This window comes from Podarcis liolepis (genome assembly GCF_965112155.1).
Source record: "Podarcis liolepis genome assembly, chromosome: 3".
NCBI lineage: Eukaryota > Metazoa > Chordata > Lepidosauria > Squamata > Lacertidae > Podarcis > Podarcis liolepis.
The window spans coordinates 78,382,568-78,405,544 of NC_139557.1; the positions used below are offsets into that span (position 1 = coordinate 78,382,568).

General features: G+C 42.4%; 1 protein-coding gene across 1 annotated transcript in view; it reads right to left on the reverse strand.

The window, feature by feature from the left end:
* The window catches only part of NID1 (nidogen 1), a 54,545-nt gene that overhangs the window by 25,953 nt on the left and 5,615 nt on the right, over positions 1-22,977 (reverse strand). Inside the window, exons 2-10 of the mRNA XM_083496798.1 lie at positions 16,819-17,118; positions 15,448-15,677; positions 12,958-13,373; positions 10,644-10,793; positions 9,645-9,896; positions 6,734-6,934; positions 6,145-6,387; positions 5,088-5,231; positions 3,542-3,670 (exon numbers count right to left, since the gene is read on the reverse strand). Coding sequence (XP_083352924.1) covers positions 3,542-3,670; positions 5,088-5,231; positions 6,145-6,387; positions 6,734-6,934; positions 9,645-9,896; positions 10,644-10,793; positions 12,958-13,373; positions 15,448-15,677; positions 16,819-17,118 — 2,065 coding nt within the window. The remainder of the gene's footprint in view (positions 1-3,541; positions 3,671-5,087; positions 5,232-6,144; positions 6,388-6,733; positions 6,935-9,644; positions 9,897-10,643; positions 10,794-12,957; positions 13,374-15,447; positions 15,678-16,818; positions 17,119-22,977) is intronic.

Consider the following 22,977-nt stretch of genomic DNA (forward strand, 5'->3'; position numbering starts at 1 on the left):
CCTGGGCCATTTAGAGCAAAAACATAAACCTATTAAGAAGGCATTACCAAGAGGTAAGGATATTACACAAAACTGAATGGGGAAGGACCTGAAAGAGAAACAAGATTCTGGGCAGGGCTACCTTTCTTACTGTGGCCACCCTGAGTAGAATGCGGAAAGCCAGAGCCTGCCAAGCCTTCCTCTAAAATACATTTAAGGACTAGGGAGTAATTTAAATGAAACAAGTTCCTCCCCAGTTTAACAGCATGAGGGACAAGATAACACTCTAAGGCACCCCATAGGCCAATGGCTAAGGGATGAAACAAACGACCATCTGAACCTGAACCTCCAGGAAAGACTGAAGTCACTGCAACACAATTCCTCCAAATCCCAATGGAACAGCCAGAAGATCGATGATCTCAAAAGCTACTGGGATAAGCACTGTCATCTCCTCATTCTGGCTGGCAGGCTAGCAAGGTATCTAATCAAGAGGTTTGAATACCTTAATATCAGCACTTCCCTTCCTCCCCTCCCCTCAAACCGAGGCTGGTGCTGTGAAATGGAATTATCTACAATGACAACATTTGCAAGGATAATAAAACACTGGAGGCCTCTCACAAATGCTGCTCACACAGAGAATGATTTACTATCTTACTAAAAACTAAGCCAAAGATGACCAAAGATTGTAATTTGGCAATTGCATCAGGAGCTCAGTAAGATATAAAAACATTGGCAGATGCATGAGTTCTAAACAAATACAAAACAATACCAAACTGAACAAGTCACTGCTAGGTTTTGACATCTGGGATTTAAGATAACTCTATACTCTGTATTCAAAACATGTTAGAAATAAAAATTTATACCATTCTTAAATCTAAAATTCATGTAAATTTTTAAATTAAAATTTCATTTTTACTGAAAAGGGGAGCCTTGTTTGATTTTGATTTTTTAAAAATTGCTAATAATGCCTAAAGCAGCCTTCACAGCTTGGTCTATAGAGCATACTACAGAACACATAGCCTGTCCTCACCATTTCTACCATGAAAGCGGTTCTTCTGAGGACTAAACCCTCAGAATATCTGCCTTTAAGGCACACACAGCTCTGTTTTACAACACATCACTGCTGCTCTGCACCTTGCTTTATGTGCTGCTCGAGGCAGCTGCTTCACTCTGTCTAATAGTAGAGCCAGTCCTAGAATTGGCAGCTAAATCTTACTTCAACACTAAAGGTGAAGTAAGTGTCCTCTCCACCAGCTTAAAGCTGCAGGCTAGTTTAATAGGGGGCAAGACATGCCATGTCGCATGTATAGCTCTGTCCTCCAAAAGAGATAAATGGTCACGGGGCTTAGGGGGAACAGGCAGAGATTTTGCTACTTCTGCTCCCAACATCTGCCGCCTGAGGCACTCACCTCACTTTGCCTAACCATAGAGGCAGAAGTGAATTTTCTTCCAAGTGAGCATGAACAGAATCAGACTATTAGACGGTTATCCACTATCTTTGGCAAAAGAGTGAGCTAACCAATTACTTCTGGGGGAAAGAGAAAGAAAGTAAACCATTCAGGAAATGCTTTGCTGTAGTCTCAAGCTCAAATTTCCTTCAAACAGATGTTTAAACAACTAAATGCAAGAAAGGAAAGATTTGATACAGTTGTTTGGCACATCCTACAAAGCTGTCTGTGTAAAGCTTCCACAAATCCTCTCATGTTACATAACTTTGCCATGTATTTTATCAGTCTTCATATATTAAAGACATTTATTATTGGCTCAGCTGCACTTACAAGTCTTTCATCTTCCCCTCAGTACTCCTTACCAAAACTATTTACATAGGATGCTATTAATGGATGCTATTAATGGAAAAGACAGCATAGCTATCTCAGGCTTGTAGAACTTATTCCCCTCAGCCCAAAAGTAAAAAATAAATAAATCTTAATGGTATTGATTTAATAAGGTTTCGGATTTAAATAAATATACGTTTATATATACAAATATGTATGTTTGAAATCTCAGTTGCAAAGAACACAGTATTCAAATATGAACTATAAGGAGGGCTGTCTTAAGCAAATGCGGTGCCGGGGTGCAAAGATCCACCCAGCACGCCCCCCCCCCCCAGGTTGCCCAGTCCCAGAGGAGGGCAGAGCCGGCCAGCCTCCTCAGTGTCTCGCTGGCTCAGTTGCCCCCGAACTAATGGTGCAGAGCCGCCTGCAGCAGAAGAGCCCATCACAGCACTCCGACCGATGGGCAGGCTCCTCCCCGGACTCAACTCTCAGGCCCCGAACTCTTGGCCTGGCATCCCTGAGAGCCTAGCGCCCAGGTGCCCCACACCCCTAGCACCTATGGGCAAGACAGCCCTGACTATAATTGATGTCACACATGGGGGAGTTGTTTTGTTTACATATACCATATTTTTCGCCCTATAGGACGCACTTTTTCCCCTCCAAAAATGAAGGGGAAATTTCTGTGCATCCTATGGGGTGAATGCAGGCTTTCGCTGAAGCCTGGAGATCGAGGGGGGTCAGTGCACACCGACCCCTCTCACTCTCCAGGCTTCAGGAAGCTATCCGCTAGCCGTGGGAGATGCAGCTCTCCCACGGCTAGCGGAGAGCTTGCCGGCACCCAGAAGCTTGGAGCGCGCTGAGCTCAGCACGCCCCAAGCTTCGGGCTTCGCGCAGCTCTACGCTAGCCATGGGAGAGCTGTGCGACTTCACGCAGCTCTCCCACGGCTTGCGGATAGCAGCCTGTTCTGGGGGCTGGGGTCGGGGGAAGCTCGGGTTTCCCCCGCCCCAGCCCTGCACCTGGGGGGGAAATAATTTTTTTTCTTTATTTCCCCCCCAAAAAACTAGGTGCGTCCTATGGGCCGGTGCGTCCTATGGGGCGAAAAATACGGTACTTCAACTTTTTAAAAGTTGCCTGGTGATTCAAGGGAGAAGTGGGGTAGCCTGCTCCTGACTCTAGTCTGTGGACTCTTGCTTTAATGCTTCTGGATAACATTCAGAAAAAGCATTTAGGAATGGTATCTTCAATTTCTGTACAACTAGAGCCTAATCATCCCAGCTTCCTCTACAGTTTGCTATTGCAGGCAGGATACATCTCTGACCCATAGCAAGTTGTGGATGAGAGAATGGACTGCTGCAGTGATGCAGATCAAAAGTGGGAGAGCCCGTTCCAGGATGCTAAGTTTCTGACCTGGAACAGCATGCAGTCTTTAGGTCAGGATCTGGCATCCCTACTGAGGGGGAGAACAAGTACTTTCCATGAGTTAAAAAGGGCCCTGACTTAGCTTAAACCAGATGCATGCTTTGGATGATGTCCAAAGCAGACCAAGCCTGCAGTGCCTATCCATAATAATCCTTTACAAAACCTAAATATTGCCTTCCCCAAATCAAGGAACAGCATTCTTTACATTTCTGATATTTTTCAAATAAAATAAACAAACTTTTTTTTTTACAAAAACAACCAACAAATTAAGGGAGGCATTAAAAAAATAACCTCTGTTTGATATGTTCTCCATCATATCTCAGTTTCCTAGTAACAATAACAGAAAGTTTCCAAAATTAAAACTCACCCACACACGTTCGCCCATCAGCTGAGAACTGATATCCCTCTAAACACTCACATCGGAAAGTCCCTGGCTGATTAATACAGTCTGCATTGTCACCGCACACTGTTGGTTGCTCCTGGCATTCATCTATATCTACAAAAAGAGGCAATGTTATTATACAGAGGTCACTAATATAATTCCTGAAGGGCAGGCCATGACATATGTATAACTTAGGCACCTATTTTAGCTGAAGTAAAGTTATATATTGAAAGCCTGTGTAAAAAGCTATTGTATGTGACTGCAGTCCAATGCCTAGATAAAAATAACTGAATCTCCTCTGATTGCAGGATTCAAAGTATTTGACAAGTAACATATCAAGGCACAAGTGATAAAGTGCACAGTGTCTTACTCTGCCATTTGGTATGTTGATTCATTTGTACCTGCCTGATTCCTAAGAGCTTGGTACAGTAATTTAGAATTGAAACAACATGGTCCAGCCTAGATTCAATGCACAGTTGTAGATAAAAATTCCCCTGATTTCAACTGATTTCTAATAAAGTAGCCTCAGGATGCTGTGAACTTGAGGAGAGGAACTGTGGAGGAATTAGGCTACTTTATTGAGGGACGTGGGTGGCGCTGTGGTCTAAACCACAGAGCCTAGGGCTTGCCGATCAGAAGGTCAGCAGTTCGAATCCCCACAATGGGGTGAGCTCCCGTTGTTCGGTCCCAGCTCCTGCCCACCTAGCAGTTCGAAAGCACATCAAGTGCAAGTAGATAAACAGGTACCACTCTGGCGGAAAGGTAAACAACATTTCTGTGCACTGCTCTGGTTCACCAGAAGCGGCTTAGTCATGCTGGCCACATGACCCGGAAGCTGTCTGCGGACAAACGCCAGCTCCCTTGGCCTACAGAGTGAGATGAGCGCACAACCCCATAGTCTTCTGTGACTGGACTTAACGGTAAGGGGTACCTTTACCTTTACCATATTATTTCCTCTCCAGCTATTTTTCTGCTCAAAACCACTCCCACCTCCTTTTCCCTCAAAGATGGGCAAGTCCTCCTTTAAGTCTGTTGAAGTGGGGCTCAGGCGCCCTCATTAATTTGTGTGTCTTTCTGCTAGACCAGAGCTTTCCAAACTTTTCAAGTTGGTAACTTTTGGGACATGCATCATTTCACAACACAATAATTCAGTTTTGCATCATTTCGCAATGCAGTAATTCAGTTTTACTAGCAACCAGAGGTTAAACTAACCCCTTTCCAGCCCCAGGAGGAGTGCAGGTAGCGTTCATGTGACACACCTCCACACTGCAGCCAACATACTAACGTGTCGCGACACACAGTTAGGAAAGCTCTGTGCTAGACGCTGTTTCAGGGAAAGATAATAAGTCACTTAGGAAGATGTCCTATGGATATGTTTTAGTGGATCCATAGTGATGTTGGTATCAAGCAGCTGAACTCAAAGTTCCAAGAAAATATCCAACTGAATTCACTTGTAGCATCTTTGAGTTCAGCTGTTTGAAAACTCTATGGAAGTCAGTTTATTTTTTCCTAAAGAGATATATTTTCATACCATAACATGTACGTCCGTTTCCTCGGAAGCCCACAGAGCATTCACAGGTGAACTGATTGCCTGTTCCTGGACGACAAACTGCATTTGTGTCACATTGGTGGGTCCCTGTGTAGCAGGGATTGCGACTTTTATCACCTGTACCATCTGTCAAGAAGCCACAGAAGATACTAAAATGAGAATCTCAATACTGCTACTGCTATTCTACTATACTACTATACATTTACAAGGACTGGCCTTCAGACACATAATACATGGCTTGGGAGAACATTTCTCATAAAGCTTAGACTCTCCATGGTCAATTGCTTTCAAACACACTTCTCTAGTTTGACACTAGAACTGATTCCTTCAAACAAACAAACACAACCTTCAAATACCATGGCTATAACAGTAATGAATGCTAAAGATGTGTCACTAATAGTCCAAAGCCATTATCTTAAACATTTCTAAGTTTATTCATTATATACAGAGAGGAACTCTCAATCAGTAGTAGCTATGGAAGGGGAAGAGAACAATTTCTATGTTTAAGGGATGCAATCCCTCTTTGGTAGTTTCTCAGGAGTCACATACTGGGGTTGGCCAGGGCTGTGGGTAGGAGAAAAGCCAAAAAGAGGGTGAGGCCAGAGCCAGTAGTGGGCAGACCTACCCCTTCTCTCTCCTGCCCCAAGAAAAAAAATTGCCCCTGCATGGTTCCCCATTCCTGAATCATGAAACAAAAAGTTCATCACATGCCACATGTCCCAGAATAATGGCTGTGGGTTTGCATCTGCTATGAATGTGGAACATTTCATATACTTTTGTGCACTCTTCTGCAAGCTGTATGCCAATCAATTGGGAGCAAAGGTGGACAACTTCTGTTTGTGCTCTTCTCAGAGATACCTGGCTGGCTTCTGTGGGAAGCAAGAATTGGAATAGATCTACCTTTAGTCAGATCCTTTGGGACCATTCTTACAAACAATCTCTTCCTTTTGACAGCCCACAGGGTAAAAGAGACAGGAATCTAATGAACCTTAAAACAGTACAATGGAAACAAACCAGAAAAAAAATTCACTGAACATACCAATTGGACCAATCGAATTGCTCATGGCATATCGTAAAATTTGTTCATCTCTGTTATACAAGACAAAGACACTGTCCACTGATAGCTGCTGAGTTGCTGAAACTGGATGGTGAGAGTCATCGTGAATGCACTCCTCAAACGTGATTGTCTGCCGCCATTGGTATGGAACTGTGTAAGATGGAGACACTCCATCCCTTTCTGGTTCTGTCACTGTATACTCTCTAGTAGATGACGATGTGATAACTGAAACAAGGAAAGAATCTTATATAAATAAGAAGGGAATCAAAATATTGAGTAAATTCATTCAATCTTTGGTACTCACATATGAGTGTATTAAAAAAAACCCCAAGCTATGATTGTTACTTTATATACAGCTAGAAATTTTAATTTGTGTATTAAAAATTTGTATAGGAGCCAAATTCGATGAAAATATTACTCTAAAAGTTCTTCAGATGTTACAGTGAAAAGCTTCTTGACAAATGTAAGACAAAACAGAAGATTCCTCTTGCAGTGCTCATTCTTGTCACAGGCTTAGACAACTTGTTAAAATGAAATGGAAGTAGCAAGGTTTCGCAACTATTCAACTCACCTGAGCTAGAAGAGTGATAGAGCTCAGTGTAGGGCTCTATATGAACTGAAGAACCAAATGGGATCTCAGGCACTTTGCCTTCAAGTTCTGTGCTGATTGTAAGATGTCCATGTTCATCAATTCCACTGAATTTCTGTTTAATGGTCACCCTTTCATTGTTGTTGAGGAATGTAACTTCAGCTTGTCTTGTAAACTCACCACCTAGAAGATTAATGAAACTTTTTATTTCTGTTTTTAAACAAACATTCACCATGTGCTGAAACGCATATAGTTGAGACCACAGTCTCCTTAAACTGCACGTGCTGTCAAAACTACACTATGGGATCTGGTTATAATTGATGGCCTTCTTTTTCCTAGTTAAAGAGAAATATATACATTACCAAAGACTGAAATGACTGCAGGGTTCTCCAGCATTACTTCTGATAAGGAATGGATTAATATCCCAGTATTTGTCTCAATTCTATCTATGTTTTTGCAATCATCCTTTACAGAATTTGAACCACCTTGAGGAGAATGTGGGACAGTCTTTTCAGATGTGGACTGACAAAGCACTATTCTCACCTGGCTTGCAGACTGGCTTGTGATTCATTTGGCGACAGTGTGTAAACTCACTTCTCTCCATTTCCTGGACACAACTTGACCACAGCCTACTCTAAAAATGGCATCCCTATGCAATGGAGTTTCCAGAAATGATACCAGCAAAATTTGAGATGGAATTGTCAATGTATGTGTCATTTTCAAGTGTGATCTATACTGGGATTGCAGAGATGAAGATGGAAACTTTGATTTAAAATTTTAACATTAAAATATGTTGTATGCCCAAGTGCTGGTATTTGCATCCTATTTTTGAAGGGTAAATAAGTGAAATGGACAAGGCACCAGCCCCTTAAACTCTCTAAAAATGAGTTGAAATTAACAACCCCCTTATCCATTTCACCTACATTTGCCTTCTCCATCCATAGAACAGTGGCAAGAGTAGCACAGGAGCTTTATTGGGGAATCGAGCGGGTTGATGAAGTTCCCCAAACAGCAGCAGGTGGGAACTCCAATTGAGAGAAGAACAATTTCCCCTTCCCAAGTGGAGGAGCAATAGTAGGATGAGTAATTTTTACATGGGTGTCCAGTTTTTAAAGGCTTAATTTCTGAGCAGAGGTACAGTGGTACCTCTGGTTACAAACTTAATTCATTCTGGAGGTCTGTTCTTAACCTGAAACTGTTCTTAGCCTGAGGTCCACTTTAGGTAAACCTGAGGTACCACTTTAGCTAATGGGGCCTCCCGCTTCTGCAGTGCCGTCACCACACAATTTCTGTTCTCATCCTGAGGTAAAGTTCTTAACCCGAGGTACTACTTCCGGGTTAGCGGAGTCTGTAACCCGAAGTGTTTGTAACCCAAGGTACCACTGTACACTTATTCCTTCTGGTTATGCATTGCATTGGAACTACATGCTGTGCCATTAGTATTGAATTAGTAGGATCTGAATATAGTGCTAACAAAACAAAAAAATGCTTTCACACACATAAGCTGACAAACAGTACTGGTTTCAATTGGGGGGAGGGAATAGTACAGATTTCAGAATAATTTCTCCCAACTTAATTTTCCTAAAACAGCATGGTAAATGCTGTTACCTTCATAGGTATCAGCTAAATGTTGTAATTTTTGAAACGAGTGAACTTTCTCTCCCCTGTGACCTTTCAAACAAAAGACGTATTTGAAGTAATATCAGTGGGGAGCAGCTGTTTTGAAGCAAAAAATGTAAACAATGAAATTCAAGAAAAGCCTGAAGTTGCCCTTTGCTCAAGAGAGTTTCCTGTCTGCTTGCTTTCTACTGATCACTTTTTAAGCTTTGGAGCAATACCAAAACTACATAAAGGGGAAAGGGGGTTGTTTCACTCCCCCATAGGCAGGTAGTATGATAAACTGGTGGTTGTGTTCTGATGAATGTCCTTTGCCTACATTTATTATTCAACCAGTCAGAAGGAAGAGATTTCAGTGGGAGCTCGGTTTACAGCACCTTTTCCACCTGCACAAATTGCTGTGCCATTAATTTTATTATACTTACTGAATTTACACAGCCACCCAGACGTAACTTAAGATCACAGGGCAGTTCAGAAAACAGATACATCTGTATCCCCCTCTTCTCTGCAGTCTGAGTTATTACTGTTCCAGTATTCAAGCTCCCCCCCCCCCCAACTGTCCTTTGTGTTTCTCTCCTTAAGTATCCAAACCACATATTGAACACTTTTCTCGCTCCTCTCTGATTAGTTGTCATCGAAGCTTCCGATTTTTCTCTGGTTTCACTGTAGGAAAACTGGGGCTACACAGTGTGTGGGGGTGTTCTTGTTTTTTATTGTTACTATTGTATGTATTTTTATATTGTAAACCACCCAGTGATCCTCAGATGAAGGACAGCATAGAAATTTTAACAACAACATACAACACAATAACTAATAAAATCCAAAACTACATTTAAAAATATGTATTGCTGCAGACGGCTCTTGTTACTAGCTTCTTCTGTGACCCAACTCTCCCTCCATCTAATTTCCTTTCCTTGGTCTAGGCAGTCCCCAACACCCTGGACAAAATCACCAATGCTCTCACCACTTGCTAGCAGCCCAGAAGTAAGGTCACTACTGGGATGGGCAGCAAACAATATGGACTTTTATACCTGTATTTGATGACTCTTTGCTGTCACTTGTTTCTCTAAGTTAAGTGTTCCTGTCTTACAGAAATTAAGAGAGGTTGGTGTAACGTTGCAAAAATGGTCTGTGAAGGAATATAATACGTTTCTGAGGCACGTCTTCTGAAGCAGAGATTGGCAACAATGAACTTCTTTATTTTACAACAGAGTCCCTGTGAATTGTCTACAAAACAGATGCATGCAACTTTTAAAAAGCAAAGGTAAAAATTTACCAGTAATGCTGAATCCGTTTTTATATCCTTGTTGCTCCACAGCAAACATCCACCCAATGATACCTCCAATAGAGGCAAGAGGAAGCAAGGAGAAACCCAAAGCTTCTGGAATTGTGCTGATGGCAGTGTACGCCCGTCCATGGTTCATCACGACGTAAGAGTGGAGGTCAGTGTTTTCAAATACAATTGGGACTGGATTGTTTCCCACGAAGATCCGCCCTTTGACTTTTCCATTGACTCGCTGAGGAGAACCTTATTATAACAAAACCAAAGTAGCCAGGTTATATAGCATAGCCATTATATATTAAAAGCTTTGAAGCACCACACTTAAAAACACTGGTCTGTGTTGTAAACTTTGTATGTTTATTACAATGTAAAAGAAGAATAGAGCACAATAATCAGAAACTAGGCACTGCCTTATTCACTTTAGACAAATGAATATATGTTGATATTTGCATAGAATATATTTGCTATGCTTATCCATATATCTTTAATCTCTATTTGTAAACTTCTGAACTCCTTTATATGCTGAGAATCAGTTCTAATTTCAACTAGTTTCCTAATTTGGGATAAAAAGTGCACTATCTGTTTATTTGCTTCTGAAGTTCAATAAAAAATGGAACTGCATAATTTGATCATCCAATGTAGTATTACATAATGTAGTTTCTTCTGCAATGAATTTCACAAAACAAGTTCCTCTAGTGTTGCAGGTCTCTAGTTTTCCTGAACCTTTCTTCAGAAAGAGGTTTAAACAGAAGCATAAAATGTAACCCATTTATCAGTTTGGTTAACCAAGTCTTTTATCTCCAAGTATTAATCTAAAAGGGTGGTAGGTGACAGCACCTTCCTTTTATCACTGCAGCATGTTCAATCCCTATGCTTTGCATTGCTGGAGATATGATGGAAATAATTGCATTCAGTAGGAAAAAAATAGATCATTAAAATGCATATGTGTAGTATATATTAGAGTCATGAGTTTTGAAACAATTTTTAAATTACCTTCTGCTACACACTGCCTGCCATTTCCTTTGTAGCCAGCACTACAACTGCAACAAAAGCCATTTGGATAGTCTGTGCAAACAGCATGAACTGAACACTGATGACGGTTGTTTGAACAGCTTTGCTGGACATCTGTACTGTAACGAAACACTGCAGAGAGAGTAAAAAAAAAAAAATTCTCAGCATAATGCATTTCAGAGAGCGGTCAGAAATGTTGCCCCTGTCTTAGCCATAAAGCATCTTAACCCACACATGGTAAGTTTTATTTTCCCTGTCAATTTGCTTGGCAGCTGTGAAATAAATAGTCATCTGGCAGGACAGCAAAATATACCACCACTGGGAGACAACAGGAGACCCTATCCCTGCTGCAGGAGTGTTGCCTCCTGCACTAGCACTGCTGTATAGCCCTCTGGTTATGAAACAGAAATCTAGTTATTTTCTGTTTTGCTTTTGCTTTTTTTAAAAGCTGTTTGAAGCTTGAGATGTGTGTGGAAGGTGATAAATAAAAAAATAATCTGAAGGGAAGATACATGCCTACATGTACACAACAGACATACAGGAGGATTTTGCCAAGTGTTCCTGGGCATGGATTTGCTGGCCTGTATTTTGAAACATGAGAAGCACCTTAAAATACATTGTCCACTGCAGGGACATGTAACGGACATGCTGTAAATGCCTGCTTTGTGACATATAAAGCAGCCTTCAGAATGTCATTAGCCATTAGCAGGCATTTGGTCCATGGGGAAGTAATTACAGCTTACACAGGGGACAAATCTATGGGTCCCTATAGACTGTACAAGCAGGACTAGGCTGATTTCCAACACAGTCACAACGAGTCAACCAACGTTTTGATTCACAGCACTCTCCTTCCTAGCTCAGTAGATTAGAGCATGGTGCGGATTAACACCAAGGTTGCAGGTTCGACCCCCGTATGGGACAGCTGCATATTCCTCCACTGCAGGGAGTTGGACTAGATGATCCTCAGGGTCCCTTCCAACTCTACCATTCTAAGATAGTTGTGAAACAGGATTTCTATCACAGGTATTTATATTTTGCTTTTGAACAATTATATTAGGGAACACAAATTAACATAAGAGCATTTATTGTGCTACATGTACAGTAGTACCTCAGGTTAAGTACTTAATTCGTTCCTGAGGTCCGTACTTAACCTGAAACTGTTCTTAACCTGAAGCACCGCTTTAGCTAATGGGGCCTCCCGCTGCCGCCGCACCGCCAGAGCACGATTTCTGTTCTCATCCTGAAGCAAAGTTCTTAACCCAAGGTAATATTTCTGGGTTAGCAGGGTCTGTAACCTGAAGTGTATGTAACCTGAAGCATATGTAACCTGAGGTACCACTGTAAGCATTACGGTTTGCTCATTTCAAAGGGCTGTTCTTGACTTGACAAAGTATTGCCTTTCTTTAAATAACTATTTTACCTCAGTGTTCAGTCTAAAAGGCCCTCCCACATACATTCACACAAATATTCCCAGTGGCTTACGGATCAATAAGAACAGGAACCCTGACCTCAGACTTACACTCTAAAAGTTATAAGGAAAAGGGTAACAATATGAGGAGGAAGGAGGACAACAAGCAAACTCAGGCATCCATTTTTAAGTAATGAAGTTCTTATACTGACCAGCTAGACTGGAAACAGTTCAGGGGCAGGAAGAGCCAAAAGGAATAGGTCTCTCAGCAGAGCCATCCAAGTGGCCCTGCTTCCTTTTCTTCCTTTGCTATAGCCTGGCTGCAGCCAGATAGGAGTGGCTGTACTTCACTTACCCCCCTCTGAAGTAATGGATGTGGCAATTGAGATATCACATCTGAGGAGTGATAGTACAGTATAGATCTTTACAGCCTAGCAGGGACTCCCAGGACATGCAGGAAAATCCTGTTAACCCCTACCAACTGGCTGAATTTGAGGGCTGCACACACACTGTTCTCATGATGCCAGTGAATATTGGCTGCAGAGAACAACAACAACAACAATTTATTATTTATACCCCTGCCCATCTGGCTGGGTTTCCTACTGCAGACTTGTGCCCTTATCTCTCAATGGCATAGTGGTGAAGGAAATAGGCTCTGGAGGATCTGTGTCCAATTCTCTCCCCCTCTCCCCCCCCCCACTCTCTTTCTCTCTCTCTTTATATATAATTTTTAAGCTCTGAGGGAATCTGGCCTCTCTGGGGAAGAGAAACAGGACTCATAGATGGTATATGTACATACTATTCAAACAGGCTACTGGATTTTGATCAGATGATGCTAGTCAATTCTGTGGTTCCTGAAATGACCATTCAAATACCGAATGACCTTACCAATTCCAGTTTCATCATCTTCTTCTACATCAATAATCTGAGTGTGGTGCCTGGGAAATTGCTGGTTTGGAAACTGGAGAGGTGGGCTTTTCCCTGTTGGGAACGGATTCGCAGCTGGAGGATGCTCTGTTAAAGCTTGATAAGGAGGCTGAAAGCCATCTGCTTCTGCTGGCTGAGGTAAGTTGTAGCTAATGTGCAGCTGATCTCCTCTGCTAGAAATATCTTCGGATACTTCCGGCTGGTTTATTTCAATGGAACCTTGCTCTGATATGGATGGTTCTGTAGCCACTTCCTGAAACTGGTCATAATCACTATACTCTGCACTGGTAGCAGTCTCAGTGACTTTGGCTGGCAGGATACTATCTGAGCCACCAATCTCAAATGCCCAGACTCCTTGTTTTCCCATATTGCTGCTCCTAAAATAAAAGAAATCTCTAACTGTATATTAAAGCAAGAACTGTACATATTATATTTTTTAAAAGTTTATTTTATCTATGATTTCATTGCCACAACCACGATGCTAACACATTTGCTCAAAATCAGACTTAAGTTGCACACAACTCCATGCAAACCACTTCCCACCCAAGGAAATTAGTACCCATATTGTATTGATTTTTCAGTAGCTTCCATGCCACCTACGTTGGGCCTTAATGTGTGAGAAACTCATTTGTTCAGCCTATCATGAACAAACATTCACACTGTAATGTAAACATTCCACCACCACCACCTTATTCCTTTGTTGTCTATTTGTTTTTATTTATTTGTAAGAAATTTTTATTGGGTTTCATAAACAAGGATAATAGAAATTAAAAAATCATACAAATAAATAGACCTAGTCTCATGTAATTTGTTTATCACAAAAATAGCATAATAGATTTGCAGTAATATCTGCAACATATGGTTCATTTATAGTGGTTAATGTATAGGTTCTTAGTTCATGAAGTGGTTTAAACAAAAGCAAAGAGGAAACAGGATAGAACAGAGTTAACAGATAACATTCAACATTGCATAGCTAAATGCCTAATCGGGAGCCCTTGTGGTTGTGTTTAGATTAAGTATGAGTAATGGTCATTTTTGCTCAATGAAACAATATAAAGTGTTGGTATATTGATGAATGTGGGAGAGGGGTTCAAAGTCAAATATAAAAAAATTATGTTTAAATTTAAATTTAGATCAAGCAGATGGAGCCAAATGCCGATTAGGGGTGTGTGTATTCAATTTCTGCAATACTGGCATACCGTGGCGGAGGAAGAGGGGAGCAGGGGGAGTGTACTACCCCCTGCAGCATGATCCCAATGGGGAGCCATTGTGGCTGCCCCCCGCTCACAGCCCCTGCAGGCAGTGTGCCACGCCCCCAGGACACGCATCAGCCATGCCCCCACCTGCTCTCCACCCCCCGGTGCCAGAGCATGAAGCTCCGCCACTGCTGGCATATGGTATGAAATTAACCACACTGCGGTAAAGCCATCTTTCTTGATTTGTCCACATATCATTTGTAGTTTATTTGTTAATCTCTCAAGGAGGGCTGTTTCCCAAACTGTTTTTTTACTACATGTATATGATTGTGCTAGAAAGGTCTTTCCAGTACGTATCTGGTTATGTTTTCTCTCGCTGCTTCTAATAAATGGCTTATTAATTCTTTATTATGTAAATCCAGATTGTTGTCTTGGAATATATTCAATAAAGCTAATTCTAGTCTTACTTGCAATTGTTGTTTTGTTATTTTATTAATTCCTTGGAATACTGAATTTCAGAAAACCTGGATTTTTGTACATTCCCAGCACATGTGGAGATATGTACCAAGTGTGGGGCAGTCCCTCCAGCATCGTGGTGAGGCACCAGGGTGGATCACTGCCAGCTTCCCAGCAGTTAGGTACCATCTATAAGGGAGTTTTAGGGTTAATTCTCTGTTGATTGCCAAATAGACTTGAAATGTATTTTTGACCAAAGTCTATTCCACTGACTTGGGTCGAGTTTATCACCAAAATCACATCCCCACTGACAGCTAATGAACAAAAAATGAGAGAGTGGACAGCCTTACTTTGTTCCCCATCAAATCCCCACCAGGGATGAATTTATATTGTTTATTCTTACTGTGATGCAAGCTTCAGAGTATATTTGTTTCAAAATTTGTTTGATTTTGGGGCCAAATTGCATTTTAGATCTTTGTTGTCTATTTAGAATGTGAAACTTGAAACTGACTTTTAGAATATGAAAATGTAAAGTGACATGCACACTGGTGGTGCTTCATCAGTGACTATAACAGGTACATATAACAGGTACACAGGTGGAAAAAACTTTTAACATTTCTGATCCCTTATCCGCAAATAAAATAAGAATGCTGATTTAGAAATGAATATCAAAACCCTTTTCAAGTTTATGAAGATTAATTGCATTTTGTGATATAGAAGATTACTAACATCATTTACGTATCAAAAAGTATTATAGAAAATACAGGTGGTTTTTTTAAAAAAAAATTAAAAAGCATACTTGTGCAGATTTCCAATGAACTCTTCTTCATTAGCAATTATATTGTATATTCCAGGTTTTACCCATAAGAAGTAATTTGTAGAGGGTTGACTGAAGCCAACAACAGCAGGGATAATTTCCTTATTATTTTTAGTATGTGTACTATGGAACTGCAAACCATCCTCTGGATAAAGGAAAACAGCATAGGAACTCGAATCAGAAGACGCTAAAACAGCCTGGAATGTGTTTCTCTGTGGAGGAGATTTAAATGTTATTTATTTGTAGAAAAAAATTGCAAGATTAGACATAAAGACGAGACTCTGGGTTTGTGCACACTGGAGTTCACTGTGTGCTTTCAGCTGTTTGCATTCCCAATCAATTTGCACAGAACACATGACATCACCCAACACCAATTGTAATGCTTTCCCCTTGTAAATTCAAGTTTATCTGATACAGGGATAATCCAGTAAATTGGTGGAAATTAGGCTCCAAACTGCTCCACTTGGGGTCATAGAAAATTGGCTTTATTGTTTTTGGGTGGGTCAGTTATCACTTTGTGCTACTCCCCATCCCATATTCCCTACTTTCTTGTTGCTTCTATTTCTTTTTCAGCTATTCTCGTAACATAGCCATATATACATTTGATCCCTCAGATTCGCACAAAGCCAGAAAACTGCACAAGCAAACCCCATTAAAAATTTACAATTTCTTCACCGTGTGCTTTTGCACACTTCCTGGGCAGGGATTTTTTTAAAAACAAAGTGTGTGCATGCAGACAGCTGTGTGCATGTCCTGTCAGTACTTAGAACAAAAGAATGCAGGGACAAACACAAATGTGAATACAGTACCTACTGGTATGAGGGGACAATAACACATTTGCTCTTAATATACAAATACAGATTCAAAGTATGGGTGTGGACTACTTTGATGTAATTTGAATGGGGAAGAATGTTGATTAAAAGCTAAATATGTGGACTCAAATGTGGACAAGCCCTTCAAATACAAGCTGAGTTGATTCAGTGATAACAGAATATGGAATCAAGGATTTATTATCTTTAGGAGTATCCTCAAAACTATTCTTCCAAAAAAGGATATTGTTTTGAACACTAAACATCACAGAACTTTGTAATTCATAAAATGAAGAGGTCCTACTGCAGACCCAGAGCATTCATTTGACATATTAAATCTGAAGTTCTGAATCTGCATAACTAAGATAAATTTACCACCTGCATCTCTCTCTTCCAAAAAGCCTTTGCCATTCCTAGGCTGCCAGCTACATCCATTTCCTAGGGGGTAAGCTCGAGCAAAGATACATAGGACTGCAGTTTCACTTAATTTGCATATCGTCCTGGTACTTCTCATTTGTCTATTGCTATGCTGTCACAAGCTCACCTTCACTCGTAGAGCGACATCTTCTCCAGGTCCTGCATAAGGAGCCACAGAATCCCAGGTAACAATGACAACATTGCTTGGATCAAAGGCAGACTCTGGAAAGCCCCTTTTAATATAATGAGCAGCAAGCTGGAGGACATCTGGGGATGAATCTTCCCTGTAGTACACTTTCCCATGTCCGCCTGTAGTATCCAAATCAGCATAAAAGGGAGCGATACCTCCAAAACTGACTGGAAGCTGACCAGGGTTATCTTCATCCCTTGATGGCTCACTTACTGCAATGATGCCATTAGTAAGAACCTAGAAAAACAATTAGGAAAATGTTACAAACAGTGAATACATGCTAGATATAGGCAGGCAGGGATGGATGGACAAATCTGTCTATTTGGTTTCTTTCACCTTCTCATCCCCCCCCCCCAGTTTTAAGCTCAGTTCTTCACTTTTCCCATCAGTTTTCAAACTTCTTGAAAAGGGGGGGGGGAGTCCTCACAACGATTTGTCAACATTTTAGTGTACGTTTCTCATATGCATTTTTGCTAGCAATTTCCCCTAGCATAACACATTCAATTTTCACAAACGCAGCATTTTGGGTTGGAAAACTGCATCACAAAATTCAGGGAAGTGCAGACTTCAAGTGCATTTCTATTTGTGCATTGTTTCAGGAAGCGGGAACTAGGTAAAAAGGTAGATGGACCCCTGTTAGGTCCAGTTGTGGCCGACTCTGGGGTTGCAGCACTCATCTTGCTTTATTGGCCGAGGGAGCCGGCGTACAGCTTCTGGGTCATGTGGCCAGCATGACTAAGCCATTTCTGGCGAACCAGAGAAGTGCACGGAAACGCAGTTTACCTTCTTGCCGGAGCGGTACCTATTTATCTACTTGCACTTTGACGTGCTTTCGAACTGCTAGGTATGCAACATTAACATATGAGAGTGCTGGAGGTGAAATAGTTAAACAAATTACCCAATCAGAACCCAGGGGGGTGGAGTCAGAGGGACTATAAAACCAGCTCTGGGAGCGGCGAAGGGAGGAGTTCGTTGGGAGTTGGGTGGTTGGTTGGAGTGGGAGTGAATTGGGATAGAGTCTGTGGGTAGGTTGAGTTAGTGTAGAGAAATAAGCTGAGTCGGGAACAGTTAGGAACTAGGAAGACAATTAAATATCTGAGAGGTGGTTTAGTGAGTGTGAGCAGGTAGCAGAAGTTATAGGTCTGGATAGGCACCCCATGATTGTAATTGACCGATACTGTTTTTTAAACCACACACTTGTTAAACTGCAATAAATAAACAGAAGTTTATGTTCCAATTTAACCCTGATTGGACTCAGTATTGTACCAGGTAGGGCATGGGTGGTGGCAGCGAGAAATAAAGTGGTGGCACAGGGATCAATAGACGGTGAAACATCTGGAGACCCTGTGTGATCGCCACACTAGGTTAGCAGGAGCAGGGACCAAGCAATGGGAGTTCACCCCGTCACGGGGATTTGAACGGCCAACCTTCTGATCAGCAAGCCCTAGGCTCTGTGGTTTAGACCACAGCGCCACCCGTGTCCCTCGGGAACTAGGTAGTTTTGTATTAAAAATGCTAACCAAACCTAATTTATCCCTGATTCCTACCAGCAGCGACTTCCTGTTTCACAATTAGGCCAGGTTACAGAGCCTCCTTATCTGCCACGGCCTGTGGTCTCTGCTATGTTGCAATGTTACATAGACCACTTAAGATGTCAAGAAGAAAAAACTCTATACTTTGCATCTTTCGCTGATTACATTATTGCATCCTTGGCATTTCCTTATCAAAATAAGATCACCAGTGTAGTCATTCCAGGCTCTTCTCAAACAGAGACAGCTGCGCTGTTCTCCAGAATATCTACAGGATGCCAAAATGACAGATACAACAGACACACTTTCTGGTGAGATAAACATTGCTAAAAAATCCAAGCTACCCAAAGCTCTGATGCAAAGACATTTGAAAAAATGGCATAGGAAACTTTTGTATCAATGAGTGGAGAACTTTGGCAAATAGGAATATCTGACATTGCAGGTATCTGGCATGTAAATCTGTGAAAGGAAATAACTCGTACATAAGATATAGAGCATTGATCATGACTTTCCTAGTTGAGACTGGAGATGTGACACACAGCAAATTCTTCCAGCCTTGGAGTAGCTGCTTCAGCCATTTACAGTTCAACAGAGCACTCCAAATACAATTTTCATACATTTTGCAAACACTGAATATTCAGGACTTACTCTAGAGTGTAGTTTGTAAGTAAAGGTTAGAGTAGTAGACAATAATAGGAATTCAAATGGGGTGGGGGTGGTTGTGCATACACAAACACACCATTTGAATTCCTATTATTGTCTCCAAGTTTTCATGATACCTAATAAAGTTGTCTAAGAGAGTCATCCTAATCCTCTTCCCCAAGCCTGGCTGAGGCTTTATGGAGCAGCAAGGACACTGCTGCATCTACATTCTATGCATGGCACCCGGCATGGAGCAGAGGCAGGCAGGCAGCTGCATCAGCAAGGAGCTGGCACAGCCATTGGGCCTGAAATGGGACCCATGCTGTCAGAACTGTTACAAATTAAAAGTTACAATAGCATCTGACCTGGTAGTGGCGCCTGCCCTGTGGAACGCCCTCCCATCAGATGTCAAAGAAATAAACAACTATCTGACTTTTAGAAGACATCTGAAGGCAGCCCTGTTTATGGAAGTTTTTAATGTTTGATGAATTATTGTATTTTAATCTTTTTTGGGGGGAAAGCCACTCAGCCAGTTGGGTGGGGAATAAATAATAAATAATAAAATTATTATTATTATTATTATTATTATTATTATTATTATCACCCTAAAAATCAGTTTCAAGTAGCACTGAAGCAGCAAGCCAAGTTATGTGCCAACAAAGAGCCAAATTCTGTACTTGTATAAATATGCAACCCAAGCTAATCTTTAATAAAAACAATTTTTAAAAATGTAAATCAAGCAAATTCACAACATTTCTCTTGTTTGCATTACCTGTTCTGCATTTTTCTATATTTGTACAACTTCTTTTGGCTTTGCTAGTCACAGGAAGGTCTAGGAAGAATGCTGAAGCCTTATTCCAAACCACTAACCATTTATTCACCCACTTCAATGGCTTGAGCAGAGACTACCCACATATTGTATTGTTCTGCTATAATCTTTTCCAAACTGCTTTAAGATGTTATTTGATCAAAATAAAACAATAAATCTTTCTCAGCCTAACTTATTGTGAGAATATAATGGGATAACCCTCATGTATGATGCCAAACACATGGGAGGACCAATGGGATATAAATGAAATAAGTAAGTTACATTTTCAGCATGATTGGTTCTATTAGAGTATTTCAATATGTTCTGAGAATGAGTGAAAGAGCCTGCCAAAAAGGACTTGTTTTTGAAACAATGGGACACTAGAATAATGAGTGGCTACAGCTATAATCCTAACCACACTTACCTACCTAGGAATAAGCCCCCTTGAATTTAGCACAGCTTACTTCTAAGTAGACATGGCTATGATTGTGCTGTGAAGAACAAGCCCAAGGAAGAAAATAACCAGTAAGTTGAACTTTTTGCAACTTAAATGAAAAGGTATACATTCATTAGTGAATAGAATCAGAATCTTCTTATTATAAATTAAATTTGCAAAATAAACAATTGTTTCTTACAATTTATAAAATCTTGGGTACATATGACATGCATCCAGACTAAAACGTGAAGCAGCTGCTCTCTTGGAGACCTATTTCATTTAGCATTCTAAGGGACAGGAAATAATAAAACTCTTTTCTTATTCTAATAAATGAATATGCAATTCAACCATGAGGGAATATTTGTTTTCTACACTTCCATTGATAGACTTCTTTAAGTCTATCAATGTGATGTTGGGCAGAATACAGCATAGCAGTCACCTCCTAGGGGCCGAGGGGTTTGAGGGGACAGGGCCCCCCCAAAGTTGATGGGCATTGCTATTCAAATTGTGTGTGTGTGTGTGTGTGCACCACATCATGTGATCGATTATGCGGGGCTTACCCGGCCCTCTCCCAATATCTTATTCAAGTTGGCACCCCTGGAATACAGTGAATTGCTTTCAGGTCAATGTCATTAGCACATAGCAACAGCATCAACCAAGAGAGAAAGGATGCAACAAGGCCATCTACCAGTGCTCAGTATGAAAGAATCCAGGAGGGAAGCATGTAAAAAGAAAAACATCAGGCATCTCCCCTTGCCATAGCTGGGCTGCTTTAGTTTTGAACTAGGCATGCCTTCTGCACACAACAATAAGTAGGAATAGATGTATTTGAGGCTGCCAGAGGTGTATGGGGTCTAGGGGAGGGGTAGTACCTCTGGTGAGGAACACATCATGCTCCTTCTGGGGTAGTTGGTCCACCTTTGGTCCCTACCCAGCACTTAGCTCTCACCTGTGGCATGGGACACCTGTTACACCCCAGGAATGCCTTTGATTGGCCAGCTAAATCAGAGGAGGGTAGCCGATGGGTCTCAAACCAGTGGCGTAGCGTGGCTTGTCAGCACCCGGGGCAAGGCAAGTAATTTGCGCCCCCTAACCCGTGGATTTGCACCCCCTAACCCGTGGATTTGCGCCCCCTAACCCTAACCCCCAGATGTTGCGCCCGGTGCGGCCGGCCCCCCCTGCACCCCCCACGCTACACCACTGTTTCCTGGCAGTTTTATTCTCTTGGCAAACCGCTTTTGTAGCTGTCAAGCGGTTTATAAATTTTAGGATTTTTTTTTTAAGGGCATTTTCAGAAAAAGCTGCTCGTGGCTCTCAGCTGTTCCCTCTCAGCTGCTCGCTCCTAGTTTGTGGGAGGCTGTATTTAAGGCGTGACGCGGGGGGGGGGGTTGCGTGCGAAGAAGGGCAACCTCTCCCCACTCCGCCGCTTTGCTCCACCCTGGCAGGCAGGCTGGCAGGCTGGCTACACGCGACGCGCTCGGAGAGGGCCTCCGGATCGTCCCCCGGGCTGGGCAAGGGCTCGTTCTCACGCAGCGGCTGTTGCGCAGCCTCGCCGCCGCCGCCGCCCTTGCTCCTTTGCGTGCGGGGAAAGGCCGCCGGCAGCCCTGGGAGCGCCTCCCTCCGCGCCTTCACACGCAGCTGTGCCAGCCCAGCAGGCGGCTCCCATCCTCCCCGAGCCCCGGCCGGGCTAGCGAGGGTTGTGAGCCACCTGCAGGGAGCCGGGGGTCCTAGCAGGCTCCCTCGGAAGGTGGAGCGGGGCCCTCCTTCGCTGGAGGTTGGATGGCCAGCTGCGAGGAATTCTTAGCAGGCTCGCTCCACCTCCTCCTCCTCCCGACTTTGCAAGGAATTAGCAGGCTCGCTCCACCTCCTCCTCCTCCCGACTTTGCTGCTGCTGCTGCTCGGCTTTTTTCCTCTACCGACGGCACGCTGTGCCTTGGAGAGGTTCCCGCTTCCTTGAGGGGGGCCGGCCAAACGCGCCCCCCAAAATGTTGCGCCCGGTGCGGCTGGCACCCCTGGCACCCCCCACGCTACGCCACTGTCTCAAACTCTTGGTGAGTAAGGGATTTCCTCTGCATGTGAAGACAGGCTACAGTGGATTGAGCAAATGAAACCAATAGTGGGTCGAACTGTCAAGAAGGCAGTTTCTGGATGTGCTGTAGAGGGAAGTAAGGGGCAGATGGGCCTCATCAACCTGGGAAAGTAGCCCATCTAGGAGAAGGAAAACTCAGACCCTAAACCTCTGCTACCTTGTGGGTAAACACTACACAAATCCCTAAGATAGTTGGGTGGCACTTTGTATGCCTCCTTCCAGCAACATACTGCTCTGCTTTCTAATTGACCACAACAATGAGGCAGAGAGGGTGGGGTCTTTGCATCTGGACAGCCCAGGAGCTCCATATACACTTCCCAGGTTTGCGCCCCAGGGAAGTCATTTCAGTTCTGCTAACTCAGAGGTTTGAGTTCACCCCTGGAGGCACACTCCATTGTCTCTGTAGACAGACAGATGCCAACAAAGGAGGCTGCCACAAACAGAATGTATTGGTTGTGTCCAGGTGAGGCAAATGGAAGTGGGGAATATGGCAACAGAAACCATTCACCACCACGTCCCCACGCATGTGACAAACTGCTCACCAAAAAAAGGGGAAAGAAATGCACTAGCAAACTTCCACACCAGCAGTTCT